At 33.4% G+C, this 27611-nt stretch overlaps 2 protein-coding genes across 8 annotated transcripts; one reads left to right on the plus strand and one right to left on the minus strand.

The window, feature by feature from the left end:
* Window positions 1-9: 9 nt before the first annotated feature.
* On the minus strand, window positions 10-15031 carry LOC128242882 (solute carrier family 66 member 2-like). Of its 3 annotated transcripts, none has more exons than XM_052960281.1 (6): window positions 14940-15031; window positions 11715-12022; window positions 11287-11423; window positions 10738-10764; window positions 6719-6935; window positions 10-6246 (listed from the first exon to the last, which is right to left on the minus strand). In XM_052960281.1, the coding sequence occupies exons 2-6, from the start codon at window positions 11984-11986 to the stop codon at window positions 6066-6068; spliced, it is 834 nt and encodes a 277-aa protein (XP_052816241.1). In that variant the 5' UTR covers window positions 11987-12022; window positions 14940-15031; the 3' UTR covers window positions 10-6065. The 3 variants fall into 3 exon arrangements, with proteins under 3 accessions (XP_052816241.1, XP_052816242.1, XP_052816243.1); XM_052960282.1 differs by lacking the exon at window positions 14940-15031 and adding an exon at window positions 12825-12873; XM_052960283.1 differs by lacking the exon at window positions 10738-10764.
* On the plus strand, window positions 13020-27611 carry LOC128242881 (kelch-like protein 26). 5 transcript variants are annotated; one of them, XM_052960277.1, is made up of 5 exons: window positions 13020-13135; window positions 20687-20791; window positions 22122-22276; window positions 23559-23683; window positions 24692-27611. In XM_052960277.1, the coding sequence occupies exons 2-5, from the start codon at window positions 20747-20749 to the stop codon at window positions 26194-26196; spliced, it is 1830 nt and encodes a 609-aa protein (XP_052816237.1). In that variant the 5' UTR covers window positions 13020-13135; window positions 20687-20746; the 3' UTR covers window positions 26197-27611. The 5 variants fall into 5 exon arrangements, with proteins under 5 accessions (XP_052816237.1, XP_052816239.1, XP_052816235.1 ...); XM_052960279.1 differs by lacking the exon at window positions 13020-13135 and adding an exon at window positions 14850-14973; XM_052960275.1 differs by lacking the exon at window positions 13020-13135 and adding an exon at window positions 15070-15107.

A 27611-nucleotide genomic window follows, 5' to 3' on the forward strand; every position in this document is an offset into this window, starting at 1 on the left:
ATATACATTTCTCATTTTATTTAAAAATATCTTCTCCCAAAAGGATATGCACACATCGTTTTTACTACAAGCATCGAAAATAAATATACATTTACATAGTGGTCATTATTTAAGAGTAAGTGTATTTGACACACAGGTGTCTAATGTGACAATTGAAGAACACTGATTTCTAACATTTCATAAATGAGATCACTAGGTTTTGCTGGATAAAATAGTAATTGAATGTTTTAGAAGTGATAGAAGTTTTTATGGATAGTTGTCATAGTTGACTTAATAATTACAATTTTTAATGAAATTTGGGAATAATATACATTTTACATGACCTGAACAAGAATGTGCTTTACATCACAGAACCAACATTAGAACAAACATAATAAAGCATAATAAAACTACAAGGCAACATTTTATCAAGAATCCTAGGAGCGGTTTTCATACCTAGGAGCAGAACTCGCAGCGGCTATTTTACCTAGGAGCAGAACTCGCAGCAGTTATCATACCCAACAACACAACTAGGAGCAGTTCTCACATCTAGGAGCAGATTTACAAGCAGTCCTCATACCCAGGAGCAGAACTAAGCGCAGTTATCATACCCAGGAGCAGAACTAAGAGTGGTTCTCACACCCAGGAGCAGAACTAAGCGCAGTTATCATACCCAGGAGCAGAACTAAGCGCAGTTATCATACCCAGGAGCAAAACTAAGAGCGGTTCCCACACCCAGGAGCAGAACTAAGCGCAGTTATCATACCCAGGAGCAGAACTAAGCGCAGTTATCATACCCAGGAGCAAAACTAAGAGCGGTTCCCACACCCAGGAGCAGAACTAAGCGCAGTTCTCATACCCAGGAGCAAAACTAAGAGCGGTTCCCACACCCAGGAGCAGAACTAAGCGCAGTTATCATACCCAGGAGCAAAACTAAGAGCGGTTCCCACACCCAGGAGCAGAACTAAGCGCAGTTATCATACCCAGGAGCAAAACTAAGAGCGGTTCCCACACCCAGGAGCAGAACTAAGCGCAGTTATCATACCCAGGAGCAGAACTAAGAGTGGTTCTCATACCAAGAGTCAGAATGAGGAGCGGTTCTCATACCCAGAAGCAGAACTAAGAGTGGTTCTGATATCTAGGCGCAGTTCTCATACCAAGTATCAGAAGTAGGAGCGTTTCTCATCACTAGGAGCCATTCTTATAACTAGGAGTAGAACTAATAGCGGTTCTCATCACTAGGAGTGGTTCTTATAACTAGGAGCCATTCTTATACCTAGGAGCAGAACTAGGAGGGGTTCTCATCACTAGGAGCGGTTCTTATAACAACAATGTACATGATGTTCTCATAACTAGAAGAGTTATTTTAAACCGTGTGAAACCTCTACTTGGTATTAACATAGGTGTTAGGATTCTTGATGAAATCACCCCCTGGACACTACATTAAGTGAACACTTTTTGTCTCTATGAGTTCAAATTTCAATGCATAGATTGATCTGGGGCAGTGATCACAAGTCTGAGTTCAGCCTCAAGACTCAATATGGCAAAACTTCATTTCGTTGTAATTTTCCTTCTATCAGAGCACTGATGGTAAAATTTGCTGAATAATGGAATAAACATGATTATTTGTTCCTTTATAAAAATGAGTCTGAGTCTAGACTTGGACTTGAGCCTATTCGTAATCATGGCCCCTGAGCCCCAACAAATCATACCTTAACAAAACTTAATAATTTAACAAAACATAATCATTAATACTTTTCTTTACCATTCTGTGCATATATTACGGAAGCTTAACTGAATATAATATACACCAAAAATAAACTTTTACATTTCATTGAAGAATTATTTGAATTGACACTAAACATGCTGCTATGTTTTGTGGATGTGTTTGCATTTAATGCATGAATTTGCAGGGAAATAACACAGTTCATAATTTACATATATATATGGACAGAATACACATACATGCATATTTTAACAATTTAAATGCACATAATGTAATCTTACAAGTTTATTATATTTAATGACATGTTGTTCATATAACAATCTTAACTCATGGAACTACCAGCACACAAAAATACAACTCTTAATCTCAGTCTAAACTCATTTTACCACATAACATCAAAAATGATTCAAAATCTTATATGTTGTTATGTTTTTTAAAATATATTTTCTCATAAAATGTGTTGGAAACATTATGTCAATTTCAAGGAAACAATTCCTGCATGTGAGTTTGATTTGTGGTCACCAAGTGGGTTTCCTTTGGGTAATCCCGTTTCCCCAACAACACAAGACCACATTCTCGCGTAACATCGTGCCAACGAGAGTGATTAACATATGGTGTAAGAACTTGTTTCACATTCTTTGTAAAATAAATAAGTTTAAACTAACTATTGCATATTTCTTTGGAATATTAACCAACTTTTGGTATGCAGAGTACCTGATATGCGCTTTATAAAAAGAGTAAAAAAAACAAGTACGATTTGGAATAACTTTTGATGTTAATTGGTAACATGATAGAGGTTGAGATATGACTTAAGCTGGACCCTCACATATTGACCATTTGACAGCTTTTTCATTTTTGGTTCATTTGAAATGAGCCATTTCTTGTTGAGATTTGTGGCAACCAGTGATATCCGACTACTGACAAGATATCAGTTGCAGTTTTTCATATTTAGTTTTGAAGATTAATGTTTTATGGCTAAAAGCCAAACTTCAGCTTTATAAAAAATGAAATTTTCGGCAGTTTTTCAAACCAATGAGATCTGTTCTATTTGTGAGTCATCATGCATAACTAAAAGCATTGATGCCAAAATAAGCTGATTCTGAGACATTATTTTTTAAAAATGTCAAAACTGTCGATAAGTGAGACTGTGCAGCTTATAGTATTTTTGTGAATTAATAAACTACTAATGAAAGTGGTGCTGAGTTGGGCCATCTTTTTAGCACACATATCTTACAATAGCTTTTTCAAATTAACATTTCCGAAAAGTTATATATATTTTCTAAAACCAAGACCTTTAATGGTCAGTTTCGGCAATGTTTATTTGATCTTGCAAGTGAAAATTACAATATGATATGTGGTTCTTGCTTAATATTGAACTCAAATTCTTGATCTAACAATATTATGCCGTATACAAGTTAATAAGATGGCCCCATTGTCTATGTTTTAATGAACAATATTGCACATCAATATAGGGGTACATACCCTTAGACAGAACAAACTTGCTACACTGAATACTACCTCCCACACTTGTTGTAACAAACAATCGCACCAAATATTTCTGCATATTTACATTATCACATAATATAAAGGTTTACACAAAGTGAACAGCATTTGCAATACATGGATCCTTCACACTAGTCAGTTATTACAAAATGGAATGAAATACCATGTATTCTTCTTTACATTGCCTTATATTGATATATGTTTATCAAAAGTATAATCAAATGTACCATATATATTATCATATCATAAACTTCATGCATTTGCATAGAACTGAATATGGTTGAGAGACAGGGCTACAAAAAGCATATAGACTGTAGAATTATGGGTAGACATTCTATTTACCCATTCTATTTCATTATGAATCCTTAAATGGAACTATTTGTCAAAAAATTCTTAATATATACCAGTATATTATGTTCCAGTATTCAATATAATAATTATAGACTGGCATTATAAAAGGATACATTGTGTATTTTGCTGACCTCTGAAGTAATATTGACCAAAAACTTTTTCGCTTAACTTAACTTCATACTGAAACAGTTAACCACATAAATCATTCATCAACAATAACATATGTACATGAATTTAGGATCAATAACCCACACACTGACATACCCGGTACATGTCTGTATGAACATTCGGTACATAAGGTGGGGAAAATAACCCATAAAACCATTGTTTGGTATGATAAATAATTGTTGGGTATGACGACAAACTGTTTGGTATGATGACACACTGTTTGGTATGATGACACACTGTTTGGTATGACAAAACAAGTTGAGGTTGATGACACATTGTTTGGTATGACAAAACAAGTTGAGTATGATGACACATTGTTTGGTATGACAACACAAGTTGAGTATGATGACACACGGTTTGGTATGACAACACAAGTTGAGTATGATGACACACTGTTTGGTATGACAACACAAGTTGAGTATGATGACACACTGTTTGGTATATTGTCAAACTGTTTCGAATGATGACAAACTATTTGGTATGCTGACAAACTGTTCAGTATGACAACACACTTTTTGGAATGACAGCACCCATTTTGGTATGTAAATGGTTGTTACCGGTAACTACAAATTGATTCACCATACCAGTTTAATGTAACCCATGTTAACATATAACAATGTTTTTACAATGAACATAAGAAATGACATACAATGCAAAAAAATATGTGATAGCTATACATGAAATAAATTTAATAGTTGAGTTGCATCCACCAATTTTGGGACTTGTGAACAAAAATGATTTTTTTTGTGTTTTACATGAAACAAAATGAACACAAGTTGATTAGCAAATAAAGAGCATGTATGTAATTCCAAAGCATTATTTTTCTTCTTTTCACTTTCTACAGTGTATTAAATATTTGAAACCAATTAAAACAGTGATAAATTTTGCTACATATCCAGAGTCCTATACTTGTTTTTTTTGTTTTGTTTAGGACCCATTATTCTTGATTATTCTCGTGTATATCAGGGGGATTGTTATTCTAACTAAACAAAATGCATTCGAAATATTAGTAAAAAAACGCATATGCATACCCCAATATTTTTACATCGTTAAAGGGATGTTAATTTGCATGACCCATTTTTGAAGGATGCGGCTCATTTAAATAACATGTATGAGGTATTTGCAGCTGAAAAAACTTCCTATCATAGAATGTAATACATTTTATGAATAATATTTGATCTAAATTTAAGATTCGAACGCTTCTTTTGCATAAGTTAAAGTGCTTTTAATTCCAAATGAAAATATAATGCACTTTTGACAATTTCAGTTTTATGTTATGTTTTTCAAATGAACAAAGGGTATGACTTGATTATTATTTGAGACAGAGTTATGTGTCTTGCATGTCTTGTCGCTGTATTGTCGCTGGTAACATAAATTTATACCTAGTTTCAATTGGATATCTTTTATGTTTTTTAGGTATCACCATAGTTGTAAGATTTTGCACAATAATGCCGCCGACACAAACAATTAAGAAACCAAGTGCATCCTAAAAGCCTAAGAAATGTGGTAATCAATTAATTAAATACCCGGGCTAAATATAAACATACATGTTTATGTGGAGTGACAGTTGCATTGAAAGTTGATAGATAAATGAAAATTAAAAATGTTCAACAAAAACTTCATAAAAAGTAAAATCAATTGCAAAACAGCTGAGACATATCAACTCGAACATCCCCAAAGATCACCATAGACAGGCTATATGTTTTGTAAAATTGAATCTACTTTATTTGGTTTGGGACTTAATAGGAACACGTGTAAAACATATTTTGAATGCCTGTGCTGTTTTTTCATATCAATAAATAAATTTGTGACCGTAAAAAATGAAAAATCTGTCTACCTTGAAAAATGAATAATAATCTGACTGATACATGAACATATCCAGCAATAAAGCAATAAAGCAATATGAAATACATGGATAAAAAAAGCCACATTCAACCCGAATTTAAATAGTTCACCCTCAATAAAGGGACTCATTTAGTATAGAGTGTCAGTCATCATATTACGGTAAAAAGAGAAATGTGAAGAAAATACTAGTTCCAATGAAAAAGCATCACCAACATATTTCAAAAGAGAGCCTTATTGTTAATTATTATCTAAACATGTGATAGATATTACTTATATATTTACATGGAAACGTTAGTATCTCTTATTAAAAATTGAATTATTTCAGGCTTCAGTCGCTATTTGGTGTTTATTCATAAATGAAAATTAAATAACTCAATTACAACAATGTTTTAAAGAAATGATGCCACCATAAAATATGTGAGTCCTTTTAAAAATGAAAGATAAAAACCCTATAAAGAATGAAACAAGACTAGCTTATTGCCGTGTAACAAGACTAGCTAATAGCCGCATGGGGCACAAAGTTTCTGCGGTAGACAAACACCTGAATAAATATTGATATGTCGATCATGACTTGCAGGGACCCGCAGATCCAGAACTGGGGCGGTGCCTCCCGTATCACAAAGTAACATGTTTTGAAAACATCACCCATCGTCCACATGCCAACCATCTTCTTGCTGGAAATATGTCATAAAATTATCTTTGAGATTCATTTTTTTAAGGTATGCTCTTGTCATTTTTTATTCACAAACGTTACAGACATGTATGACTACACATTTTTTTTTTTAATTTCTTCAACTTTGTGTTAAATTTAAATGCTGGTTAAAGTCAATTCACTCAAGCAGGTAGCAAAATATTGAAACTATCACACTTAGATCTGGATAAAGGTACTAACAAGATAGAATGCCTCAAATAAATAGAAGAGGAATCATATTTAAAAATGTGATATTTTCCTTCATTTTTTAAAAAAAATAAATAAACAATTATCAAAAAAAGTGGCAAATTTTAAATAAACGAATGGAAATTACAGGGACAAGCCCTTGACCTTGAATTAAACCACGATCCTGTTAAACCCCTAATATAATTGGCAAAAGAAACAAGTTAAAGGAATTAACAGAAGATAACCAATCTATCAGATATCCAGCATACCTCATTCCCTGAGTGGACTTGTTTTGAAAATTGCGGTAGAACTGTGGCGCCCCCAGCATGGCCTCAGCAAACACGGCAAGGAAGCCTATAGTCTCTATGAACACCCAGTTCCCGAGGAACAGATATGTGAGCAGACCCATCAACACTGTAAAGGCCGCTGTAAACTGTACATAGCTACCAAAGTCTGTCCACTGCCAGAAATGCTCAATGTCCAAGTCTGAAAAAAACAGAAAGGCCATTGAAAGATACATTGGAGTTTTAAAATCTTACCTGGTGACAAAAGGATTTAAGACTAAAGATTTCTGCTTTGCAATGTTAAATGATGTCTGAAAATAAAGCAAAATGATTACAATCATTATTCAAGGTGTGCCTGCAAGATTGTAGTAACTACCTGAATTTATAGAAGGACATACAACATTCTTGCGGGCATCTCTTGATTTATAGTGATGACAAACAAGATGGTAACAATATTCACATGAATGCACTATTCCAAAATATCTATGGTGTTCTAAAAAGTAAATGATATTAATTATCAATGAAAATAAAACTCAAACTGTAGTTAGATGAAAGTGTTTCCATCTGAGATAACATGTCATAATTAATATAGAACTTAGGAGTAAAATTATTTTCGATCTGTTAATGAGTAACCACTGTAGAATTCCTTCATTTGCGATGGTTTAATTGTCACCACATCTTTTCTATCTAATATCCCGTGTATATGTACGGTCTATATATAAAGCCTAGGCCTAAAAAAAAAATTTGTTTGGTTAGGGTTACATCCTTTTCAAAAATAGGTAGGGTAGGTAGGCATTTTTTTTTTTTTTTTTTTTTTTTTTATTAGGCTTTATATAAGAATATCATTTTCGTCATTGGAGAATGGTGTTAAAGTTATATTCTGTAGAAGCATTTAAGGTTTAAACTACATATTGAAAAGCAATTAAAAAAAAAAAAAAAAAAAAATTTTTTTTTTTTTTTTAGTTTTTGATTTTTTTTTCAAACTGACTATAAAAACGGTAGGGTCGGCGCCTATTCCGTAGGTAGGGTCGGGTAACCCGAACCAAATGTATTTTTTTTTTAGGCCCTACCATAGCATTTAATTTTCAGTTGCTAATTACAAGTTCATTACCAAATATTTAACACTGCGAAAATTGGCAACTTTAAAAAATCATGAAAAAAGGACCAAGCCAAATAAGAGGATTCTACAGCAATTGAAAAATGAAGATACACAAATAATGACACAATGCATAATTTACAACAAGTAACATGCTCAGAAAGTTCAACATGCTTTGAAAGATGAACAACACACTCAGTTTAACTTAACACCAACATAGCCATCAGTTAATCCAAGAGTTATACCACCAAGTTTCTGTCTTTAAGTTAAAAAAAGTTTCTGGCTAAATTTAATTTGTCTGTGTTTTGTGCTCTTGGGTGTAAGGACATACTGGTGTCAATGATGAACACACACAGACTATGGCTTGTCTTTCCAACAAGTGCAGAACATTAAATGTGTTTTATCATATGCTTTCCAGTGATTTAAAGAGAATTATCAGTGAAATAAAATTGATATTTTAACTATTCTCAAGTTCAAATTCAATGTCAGTGACACAGGGCTGTGACACAATTTCAATGATGTCTGAAATGATGTCACCTTCTCATACAATTCAGCGTTCTTTTCTGAAAAACTATAAAACTGAATGTCTCGTTAAACCTTTTTTAGGCATATAATAAAATAATAAATATTTGATTTCAGTGCAACATTGCAAAATATTTCACCAAAAGCAAAAAAAGCTTTAAGGGCTCACTTTGTAAAATATATTGTGATCTTACACCGAAACAAACAATTCTCCTCCATATAACTTAAAGAAGCACCTGCAAAAATATCGCTGCACTTAAACAAAGACTTTAATGTAAACAATATATGTTTTACAATACTTCCAGTTCATGATTGTGGGTCATACTGGAAACATCATAAAAAATATTGATTAATCTGTCGTTTTTAAGTAATTTTAAAATATTATGGTAAAAATAAACTTTTGAAAATATGACAGTATTTCCCAGAACCACTACGTGCTTACCATACATACATGTGTTCAGTCTTGTATCATCTAAATTTAGCCAATAATGATACTGATTTAGTTTATTTATATTACCAATTACTTGAAATAAGAAATCTTACCTTAAATTTTAATACAATAATTTACATGACTAGCCTTTTGAGCGCACATGCAGGCATGTATATGTAAGTGCATATAAAAGCTGCACTCTCACAGATTGAATGTTTTGACAACTTTTTTTATTTTTTGTCTTGGAACGAGCTAGTTTTTGCCAAAAGCCATGGAAACCAGTTATATAAGACTGCTTAGAAAAAATCAGATCGAAGATTTTTATATATAAGTTCAAAAATTGATATTTTATATATTTTTCTTAAACTGTTAGTAACAGTTTAAGCCATAAAACATTAATTTTCAAAGGGAAATATGAAAATCTACGATCTTATTTTTTGTCAGCAATCTTATATCATTGGTTTGTTGATATTTACGCAAAAAATTGGTCTTTCCAAGACAAAAAATAAAAAAAGTTGTTAAAATGGTATATCTGTGAGAGTGCAGCTTTAATTTTACATTGCTTATTTAACTTTGTATATATTTTTGTGGTGTATACTACTACTAATAATAATGATTATATGCACATACATTATCATTGGCTCAAACATGGACACTCACTGACTGACAGTCAAGTTTTTTAGAGAGTATATGAACTTTAAACTGGATATAATGTGCAAATCTTAGGTGTCTTTTGTCAATCAAACAATGTTTGTTAAAGTAAACACATTGTATATAGATGGTTGCCCATTTCCCATTTCACTTATTAACATAGGCAACCCTAGCACACACTCCCAGCTGGTATCAGCTTACTAACTTTATAACATGAAAAATGAAGCCTTCAAGAGTCACCACACAAAAAAACCGCAACACTTTGAGAGTAGGCCTATTCTGCAATAGTCAATTTGTTTACCTTAATGTAGGGACATTTCACAATTGCTATGTAACAGCCTGGGATCACCCCAAGACCCCTAGTAAAAAAGATACTACCATGTTAACCTAAATGTAGGTACATTCCACACTTATAATGAAACAGCTTGGGATCACAAGCAGATATTATCATTTTGCTATGAAAGCTAGGTCAACAGCAAGATAGAGTGAGTGCCATCTTATAGAATTGAATACCTGCATACAAAAGATTCTGAGATTTATTAAAAGCCAAAATGAAATTTGGTGAGAGTACAGCCTTAGAACTGAAAAAAGCAACGTTAACAACAAGAACATAATTGTTGTCCGCTTGAAGTAATTCATATGCCATTTTCCTTTCTGAATCTGAGTGATCGTCCTCAAATTGGTCATTATTGAATTTCTCATATATATTCAAACGAAAAACAAACAAACTTTGAATAGGAAAATTGCAATGATATACAATGAAAACAGGTAAATCCCTCAGTATCAGAAAGGAAAAAGATATTAGCTGCAATAGTAGGGGCGTAGCTAGTCATACGAACATACACACATGTGAAACATCAAGTGAAATAATTGTATGGGTATTCATGGGTTCTAACAGCTGATAATTGTTCATCTTGAAAAATAACTGGGCGTCTGTTTGCGTGTGAGGAATTTATGCCTAAAGCAAGGTAAATGGGCTTAGATCTTTTTGAAATTGTCTCCACAGTCAATTATATTCATTAAGTCATTTATATTCATTTCAAGGTACTTCCCACTGTTAATGTAAATGTCTGAGCAAAAACATTTTTTTTAATAGTACAATAGTCTGCGGTTTAAAGTTTTCCTGTACTTATGAATCCCTGTGTATGGACTAGCAAAAATGGAGAAAAAAACAAACACTAAAGGTCAGGGGCGAGGAGGGCTGGGCCTTGATTCTGGAGTTTAATTCTCTAGCTACGCCCCTGTACATTAACATGTGTGAGCTGTAAGCAGGCAGACACCGGAAGTGTGCAAGGAGTCACGTACCCAAGAACCTGTGCTCACGTGTGACATCTGTCAAAAAACACCGGCAAATGTAAATAAAATATATAACATGAAAATATGTGCCTGTTAACAATACAATAGTCAAAGCAAGGAAAATAGAAATGACACACACTTAATGTTACATCTCTTACTAAAGTATATTCAGTTCGAAGATCAAATCAATTACTAAGGTTTTAAAGTATGATTGCAAAAATCATAAGGTTTTCCGTTTTAATGGAATGTTCGCAATTTTCAAAACAATACAAGTTAAAGAAATGTCAGGGTACCTGTCAAGAATAGCAATTTAACAGCTTTTTGTTGAAATGTACTAAAACCAATATTAATTTACACTATGGATTATCAAAAGCAATATCTGAATATCAGAAAAACACAAACAAAAAAAACACAAACAAAAAAACTTTTTTAATTAATATTTAAGAATAACTAGTGAATGTGGTAAGGATGTATTAATACCCATAAAATAACTGAGTCATTTGTACAATGTATTTTTAACTCCAATATGTGATTGAATGGGTTGTGTTCAATTTCTACCTGAGAACTGGTGTTGTCGTGACCTGATAATCTCTGTCTTGTGCTTCACAGTAACACACAGGTGAACAAGTGCCATCATTGTGAATGTCATTATCACACTCTGGGCTAGCAATGGCAGCTCAAAATGCTTACCAAACCTAAAACAAACACAGAAAATTGACAAACTTTGTTAATAAATGGTCACTGGTGAGTAGATTTGCCACAATGTGTTTTTCAAAATTGAGTATGTAAATTTCATGTTATCTATAACTTAATTCATTCATGCAGCACAGTAAATTGTGTTTTAGACTGATAAAACATCAATATTTGAACTCAAGTATTCTTATTAAAAACAAAAAATATTAATTTTATGATACAATGTAGTTTTTCCTAAAACAAATATCTATAGATAAGAATGATATCAAATTGAATCTTCACCCAAAACCTACCAAAACAGAATCCTCAGTATATTTGCTATCAGCAGGTTGAGACAGACATAGAGGGAAAAACCATCAGCATTCTGAGACCTATAGATGTCTCGATACTGTGGGATGAAGGGGAACACTCCTCCAATTATCATGGCTCCCGCAGCCACGACGCTGGCAATGCTGGCGAAAGTGAGCTCAGGCATGGTGAACAGGGCAACGTTCATGGACACAGCCGCCTGCACCTCATTGGCCGAATCGATCAGCTGATCAACCGGCTTCTTGATGTCTACCATACAGAAGCAGCTTCCAGATTACTGTCAATCTGCTTCCTGAAAGAAAACTTAAATGTTAGCAAAAGCTAAGCGTGTATTGAACTATGCCCACCTTCAATGGTCACATGTCATCAGTTGTCTCGGAGTATTTGCACAAAAAAAGGAGAAATTCATTATTTGTTTGTATTTTTTGTTTTATCCTGGTCCATTTTTTCTTATTTGGCCTAATATTTCATTTTATTTTTCATGTTTTATTGATGAGCTCAGGGTCAACTACAAATAATACCAGAACAGCTTCCTGCTTCAGACCATATGAGACTGAGAACTCCCTTCCTCCACTACCAGACCTGGTGCACCTCTGTCATCCGCTTCTGCACTGCTCCGCAGATAAGTCCACCTTAATGGCCGTCAGGGAGACCCGGAGGCTTTTTGCGATTTTTTTAATATGGCAGACTCGAATTGCATTACAGAGATAGGTAAAAAATGTTAAAATAATAAAAAAGGTATCCCTGATTGCTCATTATTGTAGGTACTCCGCAGACATACACAGCCTAAGCAGCACAGATGTTTTTTTTTTTTAATTTTTAATGTATATATGCCACTTGTAAGGCTTAGATGTACTTATCTACGATGCTCTTTATTTTAAAATATTAAGACGTTTTATACGGGATTCTTCCAATCCCTAACGTCTAAACAGGAATGTGCAAAAAACGGGGGTGTTTTAAAAATTGAAATTGTTTTAAGTGAAGTATTTTATGGTTGAAATTGATCATAAAGAGTTATATTCATATTTTACCATGTAAGTGAAATGCTATTTTGCACTAAACAAGCATTTAATGCATTAAAACAAGTTGGTTACCTTTCCAATAAAACGAAAGTTGACTGACACAGAAAACAATTATGCGAAGGGGAACAACTCGATACACTCGTAATAACTCGGCCTCCTCCGACAAAGCTTCGAGATAGACCTCGTTATACAATCGTAATAACTCGACCATGGCCGAAATGTTCCGAGCGATTTAAAACTGTGCCCTGAAGCCTTGCAGGTGCCCTTCATGTATATATCGTTATGTTTTGACAGAATGAAATGAAGAAAAGCCGTCAAACTCATAATTATAAGTTGGATATTTATTTTTTGTGTACGGAACTAATATAAAATAACATTATCTGGTAATATTTCTTGTTTTTATGATATTTTATAGACGCTATATGCTTTAACCCGGAATCCTGATCGGAACAACTACCCACTTTTGATACTAAGGCTTAAAAAAAAAATACATTTGGTTCGGGTTACCCGACCCTACCTACGGAATAGGCGCCGACCCTAACGTTTTTATAGTCAGTTTGAAAAAAAAAATGAAAAAAAAAATTCTTTTTTTTTTTTGCTTTTCAATATGTAGTTTAAAACCTTAATTGCTTATATAGAAGATAACTTTAACACCATTCTCCAATGATGAAAATGACATTCTTATATAAAGCCTAATAAAAAAAAAAAAAAAAAAAAAAGCCTACCTACCCTACCTATTTTTGAAAAGGATGTAACCCTAACCAAACATTTTTTTTTTAGGCCTAAACAATTTGTACGTGAAGGATTTGCCATATCAAAAATCTAAAAAAAATCTGTCAACATACAATTATTTGGACTACAATGCTCTTATGCCCACGGCAGTTACTAAGTAGAAGTATATCATTAATATGAATAATAATGCATTTAAATAAAAATGCATTTATACTTAGGCCTAAAAAAAAAAGTAGGTTCCCGTTACCTAACCCTACCTACGGAATAGGCACCAACGCTACTGTTTTTACTGGTTGAGAAGCAGTTTCCGACAGTTTTTATACGTTTTTATTGAATTATTTATACGTGTTTAAGTACCTACTAAAACTGTTCACATTTGAGATAACTACAGCTCAAGCTGCTATTGTCGATATATTTTTCACATGTGTGACGTCACATATAGTGTATCTAATAGGGGCGCAAAGAGGGTACTTACACTGTTCTGATTAGCTTGTGATGAGAAGCAGTTTCCGACAAATCGAATGCGAGGCAGATTTAAGGTGCCTATTGTATGTTTTTATTATCTGTTTATTTAATATACTAAATATAAGACTGTAATAAGATAAATATTTTTTAATTTTCAGCATTTACGAAAAATTGAAACCCTAAAATTTACGACAGTCCATTCATACTCGAAATCAGCCAGACACTGAATAGCAATGATATTTTGATTCATCTCTGATAGAAACTTGTGTTTGTATACATTTAAATGAATGTGGGTGCGAAATAAGCATGACCTAAGTGTTCACAAATATGTACATAATGATCATCGTTTGTTTAAGTTAATTTAGGAAAACCTTGTAGCTATTCATAGATATGCAAATTAGGTTCACACGCATGCGCAATACGCTGCGCGTGCCGATCCCCCACGTGCAAGTTTGTGTACAAAATGAAAAATAAACATTAAACGTTCAATAATAATAAAAGTTACTTACATGTCTCGGAAATAATTTCAACTTTTGATTGCCTAGTTACGATATAGTTGAATTGCAGTACATTTTTTATGAAGATCCAAAGAAAGTAGGCGAAAAAGCGATTTGTCGGAAACTGCTTTCCGTCGGAAACTGCTTCTCAACCAGTATAGTCAGTTGAAAAAAAAATAAAAATAAATAAATTGCTTTTCATTTTGTTGTTGAAAACCTTAAATACTTATACAGAAGATTACATTAACACCATTACCCAATGATGAAAATGGCATTCATATAAAGCCTAACAAAAAACACACCAAAAAACCCTTCCTATTTTTGAAAAGGATGTAACATTAACCAAACAATTTGTTTTAGGCCTTGTAGATGTCATCACACTGTTGTCAGTGGCACAGTGTCTCAACTTTCCTCATTCAGTTTTATAAATATAACATAAAGAGGATCAAAATCGTAAAACATTACAAAGTAATTCAAATAATTATCTTCTTACCAATGCTGTATCTAAACACTCAGTCTAATGTCCAGTAAGTCTTGTTTCTTAAAAATCTTTTTTTAGTGTCGGTTTGTTAAAGGGAGGTAACGTAAACTGTTATTTGTCTAAATTGCGTTGTTGTGAAAATCGCAAAATTGACAACTGTTCAAGTGAAAACAAAGAAAGGTAAACAAAGATAAAAACTGTAGAGAACGAACCTTTTTAAATGATAGTATTCGATTGTTTTCCTTCCTTCTTTTTAGGTTTGTATGTATATGTCAGGTTTTTCAGTTATTCCTCTTCTTTACAGGGTTTTAGTTTAAATTCAGTTACAATATAAATTATCACTGTCTCAGTCAGTCAGTGTCTGTGATCACAGTGATTTAGTGGGAATGAGCCTGTGTTTACGTATTTTGTTCTGAAGTAATAGATTTTTTTTATATCATATGGGTCATGTATTCAAATCTAATTGCTTTCTCAGTCACTTATAATCATATAAACTGGCATAAGCAAGTTACTATCTGTATCAGTATAATAGCTTATTTAATACACAAGTTAACAATCTAACAAAACACTAATTCTGTAGATGCTGTTTTTGCGCCACTGGTGTAGACTGGTTAAATATCTTATAATTCATGTATGTACCGGGTAAGAATCAGCTGATTGGTAAGTTCAGTTGGTAGAGCTCCATTACAGTATTCTGGTGGTTGTATGTTCGAGCCCAACACCAAGCACACTTTTCCTCCCAGGATAACTTTACTGGTGGCAATTTGGTTTGAGTCAAAAACCAGGTGCACTTTTCCTCCAAGTCCAACTTGATCGAGATGTGCTGATTGCAAAGATTAAGGGTTACGTCAACCTATCAAATCGCTGACAACGAGTCTTCTGACTTTTTTATGACTATGGTAGACTTGAGATAGGGATACAGTACACTCCACGCGGAACTACCACTTTCCGTTTTCCTCGGCGGATTTCGGTCATCGCGGACACGACATCCAATTGATCATAATCCTCTTTCCTCGGCGTTTTTACTCGTTCACCCACCGAGGCTGATCAGTGGACCGTATAATTACAATCGCCGCGTTACTCGGAGGTAAAAACACCGCGAAACTCGGAGGAAAACCGATAAGAATCTCCCACTATATCTAATTTTGTTTAATTTATTTGATAATTTTTGCTACACCCGTAATTGTTTATAAAAATAATTTATTTCGCGTACCTAATTTTCGGACACACAAAGAACATCAATCGTAACTTTCACACTTACCAAGTTTCACAGACGAAGATTATTGATTTTCATCTTTTATCTAGCTGGCTTGATTACCTAACCGTATAGTACACCACTGTGACAAGTTAATTAGTAAATACCCATCTTAAACGATGTATTGCATGTAGAAAGAGAAAGTGTGAAATATTTATTGGAGGATTAAATAAACAACAAGAGCAATCAAGGGATTAAGAAAACAAAGACATGACATTTTTGTAAAACAAACTTTAAAACTTATACCACACTCATAGACTGTAAGAAGCAATTATGTACAGTTATACTTATTGAATCATCAATAAAAGTCAACACATTCAATGATATAGGTAACTAATTAATGTGCACTTATAGACTGTAAGAAGCAATTATGTACAGTTATACTTATTGAATCATCAATAAAAGTCAACACATTCAATGATATAGGTAACTAATTAATGTGATGAATTAAAGTTGGAAATGCAATACTCCAGTTACATTCGAAAACACCACTCAGACGCATTAATCCTGCATAACAATATACATGCTCTCCATGAGATCCTCGTGGGTAAAACTGTGAGTTATGTGACGTCACACAGAGTGACTGTTTGATCTGAAGCCGATAGAATGTGTTATTCATTTCAATGCATGTATAAAATGGTGTTTAATGGGATTTTAATTAACTTGATAAAGGATTTACACTTATATGCGTAATAAATAAGTTTAGAACCATTGATAACTACGGATAAATTAATAAGTCAGGTAAAATGCAAATTAGGAAAAAAAGACCGAAAAATATTCACACTTACAAAGTTCTCAACACCTTCATTACTCCAATCTAATTTAAGTTCTCAACACCTTAATATAGTAAGAGAAAGATAACAATAACAAACACAAACGCACGCTATGGTATATCTTTTAATTACATAATGTGAAAAACAACAGTTGTTAGACGATGCTGATGAAAATTGATATGGAAGTTTTCGATAATTGTTTTTAAAAAGAAACTTACTGTACTTTGAAAAATTAATGATCTAATTATTTAATACTGTTTTAACAGAAGCAATGTACCGTAGTAGCTATGCACAATACGCGGAGTTCCGCGATTAGGTCAATAAATCGATACGATCACCGGCGCTACCGGCAATAAAACCCTCCATAGAAAATGATTAACTCGGTGCAACTCGGCGAAATTTAGCGAGGAAAAAGGTTGCGTACTCGGCGGAAATCCGCGATAAATTAAAAACGCCTCCGAGTCACCGAGGAAAGTGGTAGTTCCGCGTGGAGTGTACTGTACATAAGAAATGTCAAAACAATAAAAAAAAGTGTCCACTCATTATTGTATCTTAGATAATGATTAACTGGCGATATGACTATTGTATAGATGTCCCCATTTTGTTTTGCCTGAAAGAAGTTAAATCATTAAATTTTATCATTTTAGTTTAACTATACAATCCAACCTGTCTACATTTTTTATTTATTCTCATGTAGAAGTACATGTACTGATTGGGATTAAATCTCATTTCTAATCAGTGAATTTTAGCAAGTTAGAAAATAATTCAATAGTCATGTTTGCCTAGATTAAATGATCTCCCAAATCATCAATAATCTTAGTTTTTCTTTTTAAAGGTTTAAAATACAACAAATACAAGCGCTGTCACAAGAACGAGACACTTTAAGCCTCAAAAAACAAAAGAACTGGCACTGGATAAAAACTGTTAAGTAAATGGCTTTATCATGCTTACCATGTTGAAATCCTGGTATTCATCATACGGTAATTCATCAATACTAAGGATCATCCGCTTGTAATTAGTGGTTCCTGGGCCTCAGTGTTCTTTATTGAGCGGAAACGGGGTTTTCAACTCCTTCACCTTTGACTCATTGACCACAAAATTGATAGAGTCTGCCATGACCAACCTTGAGTCTTAGCTTTTTTGTTGTGAATGATAGGAAACACTGGGGATAGACTGACGGTCTGATTACTATATGCCCCCCTTTGAGGTCATAAAAACAAGATAATATACTGAATGAACTTCAGGTTGGCAACTCAAAAGGCCACTCTTTGTACAATGATGATTATATTTATTGGAGTTTCTTAATAAAGTGTAAGCTGCGGTCTAAGTATAATCTGTGAATCCCAGTTTGATATTGAATGTCAAGTATGAAAATAGGTCACTTTGTAAAATGTAAAAAGAAAACACAATAACTTCAAACTATTCTTATAGGCCTAATTTTGTAATTTTTTAAGTGACCACAGTCTGTCAGAATGTTTATCTCTCTGTACTGTTGTTCATTGTCAAGTATATAGGTGATGCCATATCAAAAAGTGGCTCACTTGGACAAATGTTTAAAAAAAATAATATTTCAGAGCTATGGTCCTGGGGCGATATAGGGTTACCTTTTGCTTTCTTGAAAGTGGTAAAATTAAGAGATCATTAGAAATGTCTCTGTAGGAAACTACCTGATCAGTTTCATGACAGGAGATGCTGAAGGATACTGTTTCCTGATCTGACTTTAGCAGTAATGATTTTGATATAATTTTCACTATGAATTTATATATAATTGTTCCTTGCTCAAACTAATCTTCATAGTGAGTCATTGCCTGAAACGTTCTGTTTACTTATATATTATTAAAACCTATTGAATTTTTAATAGCATTTATTTACATTGAAAGACAGTGTAGCAGCGTATCATTAGTTTTGTGTAACATTTTATTTCATCTTAAAAATAATAGAATTACACTTGCAGATTTTTGGGCACATCTGAAGCGCAAACCCCTAAACTTACCCAAGTGAGCTCATTATGGACAATACTAGTGAAACAATATGCATAAAAGGTTAGGTTTGTGGGATAGCAGTTTGCTTAGAGTTCCCCCCCCCCAAGCTACGCACCATGTAATGTGAAGTCCTGGATCTGCCCCTGCAAAAATCACTTTGTACTCCCATTATCCAATATCATCCTAATATGGACAAAGTAGGCTTTACGAAGTGAAACATATTAACCTATCATATTAATCATGGATGGTTGAAAAAGGATATAAATTTTATACCCCTGCAGGCAATTACCCGCAAATGATCCAATAAACCAAAGCTAAATAGGTAAATTCACCAGTTGTCACGCACGGTGAATCATGTTTCTATATATGACCTACTACAACGTATTAAATAAACTAGTGACATAGGTATAATTACACAAGTGGTACAGTTTACTCAGTATCCTGAAATGAATATATGAACTCGAGATGTTGCTATGTAACAAAACATGTTTTAGATAATATTTCAGGATTTGAAAAGATTTTTTTAAAGAAAAAAAAAATCACTGCTAAAGATTTGATAAGTCATATATATATTCATATGACATTTAATGACAAAGTTGTGTCGGATATTATATAGGTGATTTCTTTTACAGGTAATAGTAGGTTCAGAAACCATTTTGTAAATTACTTAGCATTATACTTTATAATATGTGTATCAAAAACCCTTTAATTTGTATAGAAATATAGAATTGATTTAATTTTACTTGATTAAATAAGTTCAATTTATATATTGAATCAGTAAGTTGTTTATATAGCACAAGTTATTTTAGCTCTACCTCTTTCTATTTGTGTTCTATACTTTGAATGGGTGATTATTACTTAATAATTTGTAATCATATAACATTTTTAATAGCATGTATTTTAAACTAAAGTCATTTAGGGTAGAAATTATTTCATGTCCTATAATGAGCTGATCATGTAAAAAGTCCCAGGGCCTGTTTTATAAAAGCATTGTAGTTGTAACTTCAAAAATCTTTTTAAATCTATAGGAACACCAGAGATAGCAAAAAAATTACTTAAAATTCCTAAACTTTTTTTTTCAACTTTGATACTAGCTTATTAAAATCAAATTTACACAAATATAAAGTAAAGGAATGAACATAATTATGACGTTATTGGGTAATTTGGACCTACAACATTACAACTAAGATGTTTAATGTAGCGGGCCTCTCAATTTTCAGCAAACAAACACGACCGTATCAAAATCACATAGCGTGGTATTCTTATTGAATTATTTACATAATTTCTTCATTTTATTGATTTACGCAAAAGTCATGTAATATTTGTTTGAAGTATTTGTATGGGAATATTTCCATTTCAACGGATCAAAATCTGTATTAATTGAGAAGGAGAATACAAGATTTGTTATTACTGAATAGAATAGAGTAATTCTAATGCAGTAAAGAACTATAAGTTTACATTATATTAAATTGATTTATTTCAATAAGAAATTATACATGTTACTCTGGATTGTTTTTTATAGATTTTGAATTATGAAAATGTTGGAAATTAGATAGAAGTTTTTTTTATGACATTTGAGACCCTGAATGATAGAAAAATCAGAGATTTCATATGTACGGTACTTTTAAACTTTGAGTGAAAATTACCACATGACATCATTCTTTTCAGACACTTAATGAATATTACTGGTATTGCATGTTTACTTTCAGACCTTGAGTGAAAATAACCGGTATATTACTTTGTTTTCAGACCTTGAGATAAGACTTTAGATGCCAGTCAACTCTGAAGTATTGCAGCACTGTAAGAGAGATGGTACGGCAGACAGCAGTGCACGTTTCAGGGGCCGATCCTCAGGTGAGACTTAAAACTCCAGTTTCCCTGATGCTCCCTTGCATCTATTGATAAAAATATTTTAATGAAAATGTTGTTTGTACGTTGTGTGTCTCTCATTCATTGCCTGCTAGGCCTCAGTCAGCCATGTGCCTTTTAACAGGGTTCTGCGTTTAAGAATTATCTGCCTACTGGGCTTGTCCCTGTAGTTTTCATTGTATTTTTAAAACTTGTGGAAGGTGAAACTTCAGCTGATATAGTAGTAATACTAGTATATCCACAATGGACAGAAACTTTTAACGTTTTTTTAGCCTATACATGATACCATATATACATATGAAGGAAACATCAGTTATTTACAGCATTGTATACTGGTTATAGAGACCCCTTTTCATGCAGAAATATAATTTTTTCTTGAATAATTTGTGAAATACTAATGAAGAAAAGAAAAGGGTGTTGCAGAAAAGGAAGCGGGTGCTGCAAAAAATGAACAAGATGCTCAGGGAGAAAAGGGCAGATTGAATCTAGCTAAAGTGAACTTGAACAATATAAATTGTTAGAAAATATTAGGTTTCAACTGCCAGATGTGTAAAGTGCGTCTTAAAATCAGTATGATATTCATAATTTATGGTTATTTTTAGAATTAACTGATGTGCCAAACATACTCAGTAAAATCCTGATTGACAACAAAATATGTAATTTCTTTCTATTTTCTATCAAAACTACCATGTTACTCTATTTAAATGAGTAATTTTGCGTGAAATGTTTTTTGTTTTGTTCAAGGGTCATAATTGATAATCATTTTCTGGAACAAATAGGGTGCAATTTCAAAATTGCTGATAAATAGCTTATTTTAAAAAATAAATTTGTTTTCCTATTTTGAAGCTTCATTTGAACACAAAGTATCAATTGTTTAAAAAACATTCATACTGGAATTGCTAAACAATGTTTTTACGGGTGGGCAAATAATTGATAAAGGCGAAAAAAATGGTCCCTAACCAGTATATTATATATATAGGCTAGGAAAACATAAAAAATAGTTTGCTTCCGGCGCCTGTGAGTATACCTGTCCATCTCTCATTTGAGAGCTTGTAGGATCTGGCAACTACCGGTACTTAAAACTGTAATAGCTTTATATCAGCAAACATTTTCTTATACAATAATGATCATTCTCAAATCTACTCCTACTATTATTTGTAGGCAAATGAGAATGAACTATCATGTAAGTTTTGTCCAGATTTACCAAAAGTGCACAAATGGTTTTATTTTCAGTCATCTATAAATACCAATAAATAACCTGTTATTGTAGTGGTAGACCAAGTTTTTATGCTACTGTGCAAGTTTTATGTTGCAGGTGTGTTTTGAGGTGGTGGACCATGGTGACATGGTACTAGCGGGACTGACAAAACTGCGTGACATGAAACAGCTTTTCGATGTCGTCCTCGTAGTAGAGAATGAGCGTCTCCCTGCACACAGGGTCGTCCTGGCTTCCTGCAGTGACTACTTCAGGTATAAGATGTTGAGGGTTTAGCTAAAGAGTAATGGAAGGGTGCTGTACCCTGTCATTTTTTGGTATCACTCTTCTGCCCCATTGGAGAGCAGCTTAGGCACCATCTCATCTGCCATCAAAAATGCCTAAGACTGTCAAAATTAATATTTCTTTTGTTTTGACTAAAATATTTAGATCATAAATACATTCATATTTAAAATATAACTCGTGCAGTTTCTTAATATTACTTGCTGAACTTAATATTACTTCCTTATATTTAACTCAATTTCTATTTTTTTCTGTCAAATTCATTTCCGTATATTAAAGTTCCTCCTAGCCAGATACAATGTGCCCCTGTCTTCCTAAGGACCCTGTCCCTTTTTTGCAGCACCCCTCACTTTAAAAAAAATGGCTTAATCAAAATAAATTACCATACATTGGGTACATTCAATTCAGTTTACTATAAATTAAATTAAAAATGTAAATTGCCTATGTTCTAAATTATGAAGTATTTTTTTGTTATTTCAAATTGGAATTACCATCCTACTCATTGAATGAAATAATCATACTGATATACTAATATTTCATACTGAAATAACTGATATACACGTTAGTAAATTAAGAAATTGTTTGTTTGAAGTAACAAATTTTACCATAGTTAATTTGCTAGGATAGATAGTACGTACTTTAAAGGAAAAATTGGGTAAATTTGTTTGTACTATGTTTAGAATTCTGGGAAAAAATAAAACTGAATCTGTATATCAGAAGTCCATTAATATGTTCTATAGAATGCACGCAATGGTTTTGATAATATTCTTGGGAGAATTACTGCAAACTATCTATCTTAAAAATTCATAAGTTTCATAGATCGTGAATAGATGAAAATAGATATTTAATTTGAAAATCCAATGCTTAAAAATGCACACTTACTCCCATGTAAGTTACCGGTATACCACAATTAATGGAATTGTTTTAATGTAACAAAAATGATGAGTAAATATCGAAAAACAAAGATTCTTATGAAGGATACCGTATTGAATTTGAAAAAAGGTGCAGAAAAACTGTATTACGATAGTTGATCACTGTAAATCTTTTAGCATTCACCAGTCATTTAATATTTGTGCGTATTCAGCTATTAATACATGGTTACAATCTCGTTATCAGTAATTGGTATTTTCCATAAATGCATATTTTATTAAGTAGTTAATGGTTTATCATTCAAAATTTATGTTTGTCATAAATGTGTATGTGTTAATTTTAGAAATGAGTGTCACTTTAATAGGAATAATAATCTTTTTACAGAGCCATGTTTACTGATGGCTTGTTGGAATGTCAACTAGATGAGATACGGCTCATTGGCGTCACCGCTGCTGGCATGCGGGCCCTCATTGACTTTGCATATTCCTCCAGAATTGACATTAATGAAGGTAAATAGAGTTAAAGGGGCTGGACACCGAAATCGGCAAATACAGTATTTCCTAAAAACAAGCCTAAAATTGTCAATGTAAGCTAGTTAAGATAATAAATGCAACAATCATGTTGCTTTCTCATCTGGGTTTCCCCATTTAGTGCAATATGGTTTGCAAGTTTAAATTATATCTGTTTATGAGTGCAGATAAATATACGGACTGTATGTTTAAAACCCCAGTAAATTTCAAATTGGAAAAGTTCGCAAAAACTGCGGAAGATGCATGTGTCATAAGCGATGGAACACATCAGTTAGAAAGATACAATGCGCTGTACACAGCGATGTCAGACAATTCTCTTTTTTTCTTGCTATTGTTTCATCTGGTGTCTAGTCTCTTTAATAGAGGACATAACATGAGTGGTCATTCTATAAAGACTTTATTAAACAAGATAAATTATTTTTGAATAGAATGACCAAAAGTCTATCTATGACCTGTATGTATGGTGCCATGTCAGAAGTTATTAATCTTATCAGTTAGTTACCAGTATGTTTAAAAAAACGAAAAAAACATTCTTTCATGATGTACATGCAATATACAGGTATTTTGTATTTTAGAAATGTAAAACAATAGTGACCTCACAACCACAGGGGTTTCTCGCAAATTTTATTTAGCCCTAATCTATAGATTATATAATAATATAGGGTGAAAAAAAATTGTGAGAAGCCCTGTGCTTAAAAGTTCACAACACACATATGGTACATTTACAAGTCACATATATATTAAGATGCATGTTTGATATTTGCTTGGTGCATGCTCAAAATATGGACAACTCTAAGTAATAGTAATTCTGGTTGAAGTCTATTACATGCATTGACTTTTGTTGTCATGTTAAGTTGCATCCATTCTGAAAAGGGGTTGGGATGAGCTTATATGCTAATGCTTTGGGATTAGGCCAAATTTGTTGAACATAAACAATACCAATTAACTCTTTAATTTGAAGTACATTGCAATTATGTTTTATTGCAGACAATGTCGAGGATGTGTTGTGTGCAGCCAATCATGTTCAGCTGATCCCTGTGGTGGAGGCGTGCGTCAACTTCCTCAAATCTCATCTCTCTCTCTCCTGCTGTGTGGACCTGCTCAATATTGCCGAACTCTTTACACTGCATGATCTCAAAGACTTCACCTACAAATACATCTGCAAAAATCTTGCCACTTTTGGTGTGTCGTCAGAATTCCTCCAACTGTCTTTCAGCCAATTAGAAACCTTGTTAGATATGGACTATCCTGTGAATTGCTCAGAGTGTGATGTGTTGTCTTTTGTGATTGGCTGGATTGTTCATCACCATGGATACACTTGGAATGAAATTGGGAAAATTCTTGACAAGATAAATCGTCTTTCAGTAGATCATCAGGATCTTCCAAACATTCCAAACTTCTGTGATTTTGACAGGCTATGTATAGAAAATGAGTCTTTCAAATTGTTTGCAAGTTCACTTGACCTCAATCAAATGTCAGTCAATGATAAAGGCCTAGTTCCAGGTTTAGTGAATATTCGTGGCTTCCATGAAAGTGTAGTAGTGTGTGGAGGGTTTAAGCCAGGACTGGGGATGTCCAACAGTGTTCAGTGGTATGACGGTGTTTCGGGCAAGATGCAATCATTGACCACAGTCCCTCATGTGGAGCAGTGCAATTTTGGTGTATCTGTTATGGAAAACAAATTATTCATTGTTGGTGGTTGCTACAATGATGACCAAATGGAAGAAATTGTGCATGGGTTTGGATTCTGCTATGACCCAGCAAAAAATGTCTGGAAAAATATTCCACCAATGAATATGGAGCGATGTAGGTTCTATTTGGGCACAGTTGGAAGCAAGCTGTTTGCAATAGGTGGAGACCCATCAGCATCCATGGATACAGGAGATTTTGCTCATTGTGAATGCTTTGACCTTGAAACTCAAACATGGCAGGAAATAGCACCGTTGCCTGGCAACAGGATGGAGCATGCAGGGACAGCCTTGGACAACTGCCTGTACGTCTCTGGTGGTGTCCAAGACTCAGAGGGCCCAGTGTTCAATACGTTCTTCAAGTATGACATTGAAACTAACATGTGGCTTCAGCTGCCTTCCATGCTTACAGCGAGGGCTGACCACACCATGTTTGCATTTCAACGGAATATTTATGTCATAGGAGGCTGGTTTGAAGATTCTGTTACCCACCAGAGGGTCATGGCCAATACAGTGGACTGCTTTGACCTTGACAAGGGTCAATGGATGGTCATTGCTAGTTTCCCATCACCACGGCTGTTTGCCAGCTACACATTACATGGTGATAAGATAGTGATAATTGGAGGCTGGTTAAATGGGGATTGTCAAATGAAGTGCAACACAGTGGAGATGCTTGATTTACCAAGTCTGATTTGGGGGGAGGGGCCAGAGTCAGAGGGGCGGGGTACCACTGGCGGTCTGGAGGTCTGGGAACACGCTGCATGTTGTTTGTGGGTGCCCATGTCCGTGCTGGATAATCAATAATGGAACAATCAAGTAATAATGCTAAGCAATTTAAAAAAGTCTTTACTGTGACTGCACAGCAATCCTCTTTTTCATAGTGGTATTTGAACCATATCTGAAGTCTATATCAAGAGATCTAATTATAGGTGAATTGAAACTGGGAAAACTTAAAATAACAAGACTTCAACTGAACAATGCTGACTTAAATAGTGAACTAGTGTTTTAACAATATTAATGAAAATACTCAACACACATACATGTAGGTCATAGACCATGAGCATTTACTTTGACATTATTTTTTGACTGCCAGATATTTATGCCCGAATTATTTACTTTGTTTATTTTGCTGAATTTGTGCAATTGTTCACCGAGTGATTTTCAAAGTAGTTGAATGAATTCCATATTTGTATTTATTTTTTTCTATAGCTGTTGTCATGTACATGTAGGGCTTAGGACTTTGTGTATTTTGTTCTGAGGTTTTCCTCATTCAGAACATAGTTCGTTATTTTTACTTCATGTCCCAAGTTGTTTGATCAATCCTGCAATAAGTATGACTAGTACAATGACTAGTTTATGATATATCCATCAATGTGTTACCGGTTCAGCTAAAAACAAAGACCCAAGGGCACCCACATTTATAGCCCAATAATGCGGATTTTACGATCCAGACTGCAAACACATGATTGATTTTTTTCTTCCATACTTTAGTTCTTTAGTTTATCCATTTGTGAAAGAATAAATAATATGTTGAAAACACATTTTTTGCAATCAGTGAAAATGCAATCAGTGAAAAACCTTGTCGATGACGTTATTTACTTAAGTCACCAAGCAAAGTATTTTTATCGATCAAAGTTGATATTAATTAGTTCTTCTTAAGTTTGCGTTTTTTTGAGGATTGTTTTTAATTTAAACACTAAAATTCACCAAAAATTCATGTGTTGTGTTCAAGAAATATATGTTCCAACGAGCCAGTTGTATACTGAAGAAAATCACTTTCTTTCGCTTGATCTCTATTTTTCTGTGTTATTTCCTTTTTGCTATTGTTTTTTCTTTTCATTTTTTGTTGTGTTTATGTTTTGGGCGTTAATGTAAAATAACGAATAAAATTACAAGCAGATATTTTTAGAAAATCTTAGGAATTATCTTTGTTATCTTTATGGGTTTTCAGTGTTCAAACAGTTTCATTCCTAGTGTTAAATATATTATATGTATCATTTGTATGTTAGAACAAGCTTTGAAAAGTAATTTAAACATAAGATAGCATGTAAAGTTAATGTTAAACTGAAACTGGGACCAATCATCATTCTCCCAGGCTGAAGTAATGAAGAATCAACAGATATAAGCATTTTAATGGTTAATGTTTTCATTAATAATCTGTGCTGCATCGCCAGTATTAAACTGTCATGTCATGTTGTAAATAAATATTCTAATCTGTG

Source organism: Mya arenaria, chromosome 8 (genome assembly GCF_026914265.1).
Source record: "Mya arenaria isolate MELC-2E11 chromosome 8, ASM2691426v1".
Taxonomy (NCBI): domain Eukaryota; kingdom Metazoa; phylum Mollusca; class Bivalvia; order Myida; family Myidae; genus Mya; species Mya arenaria.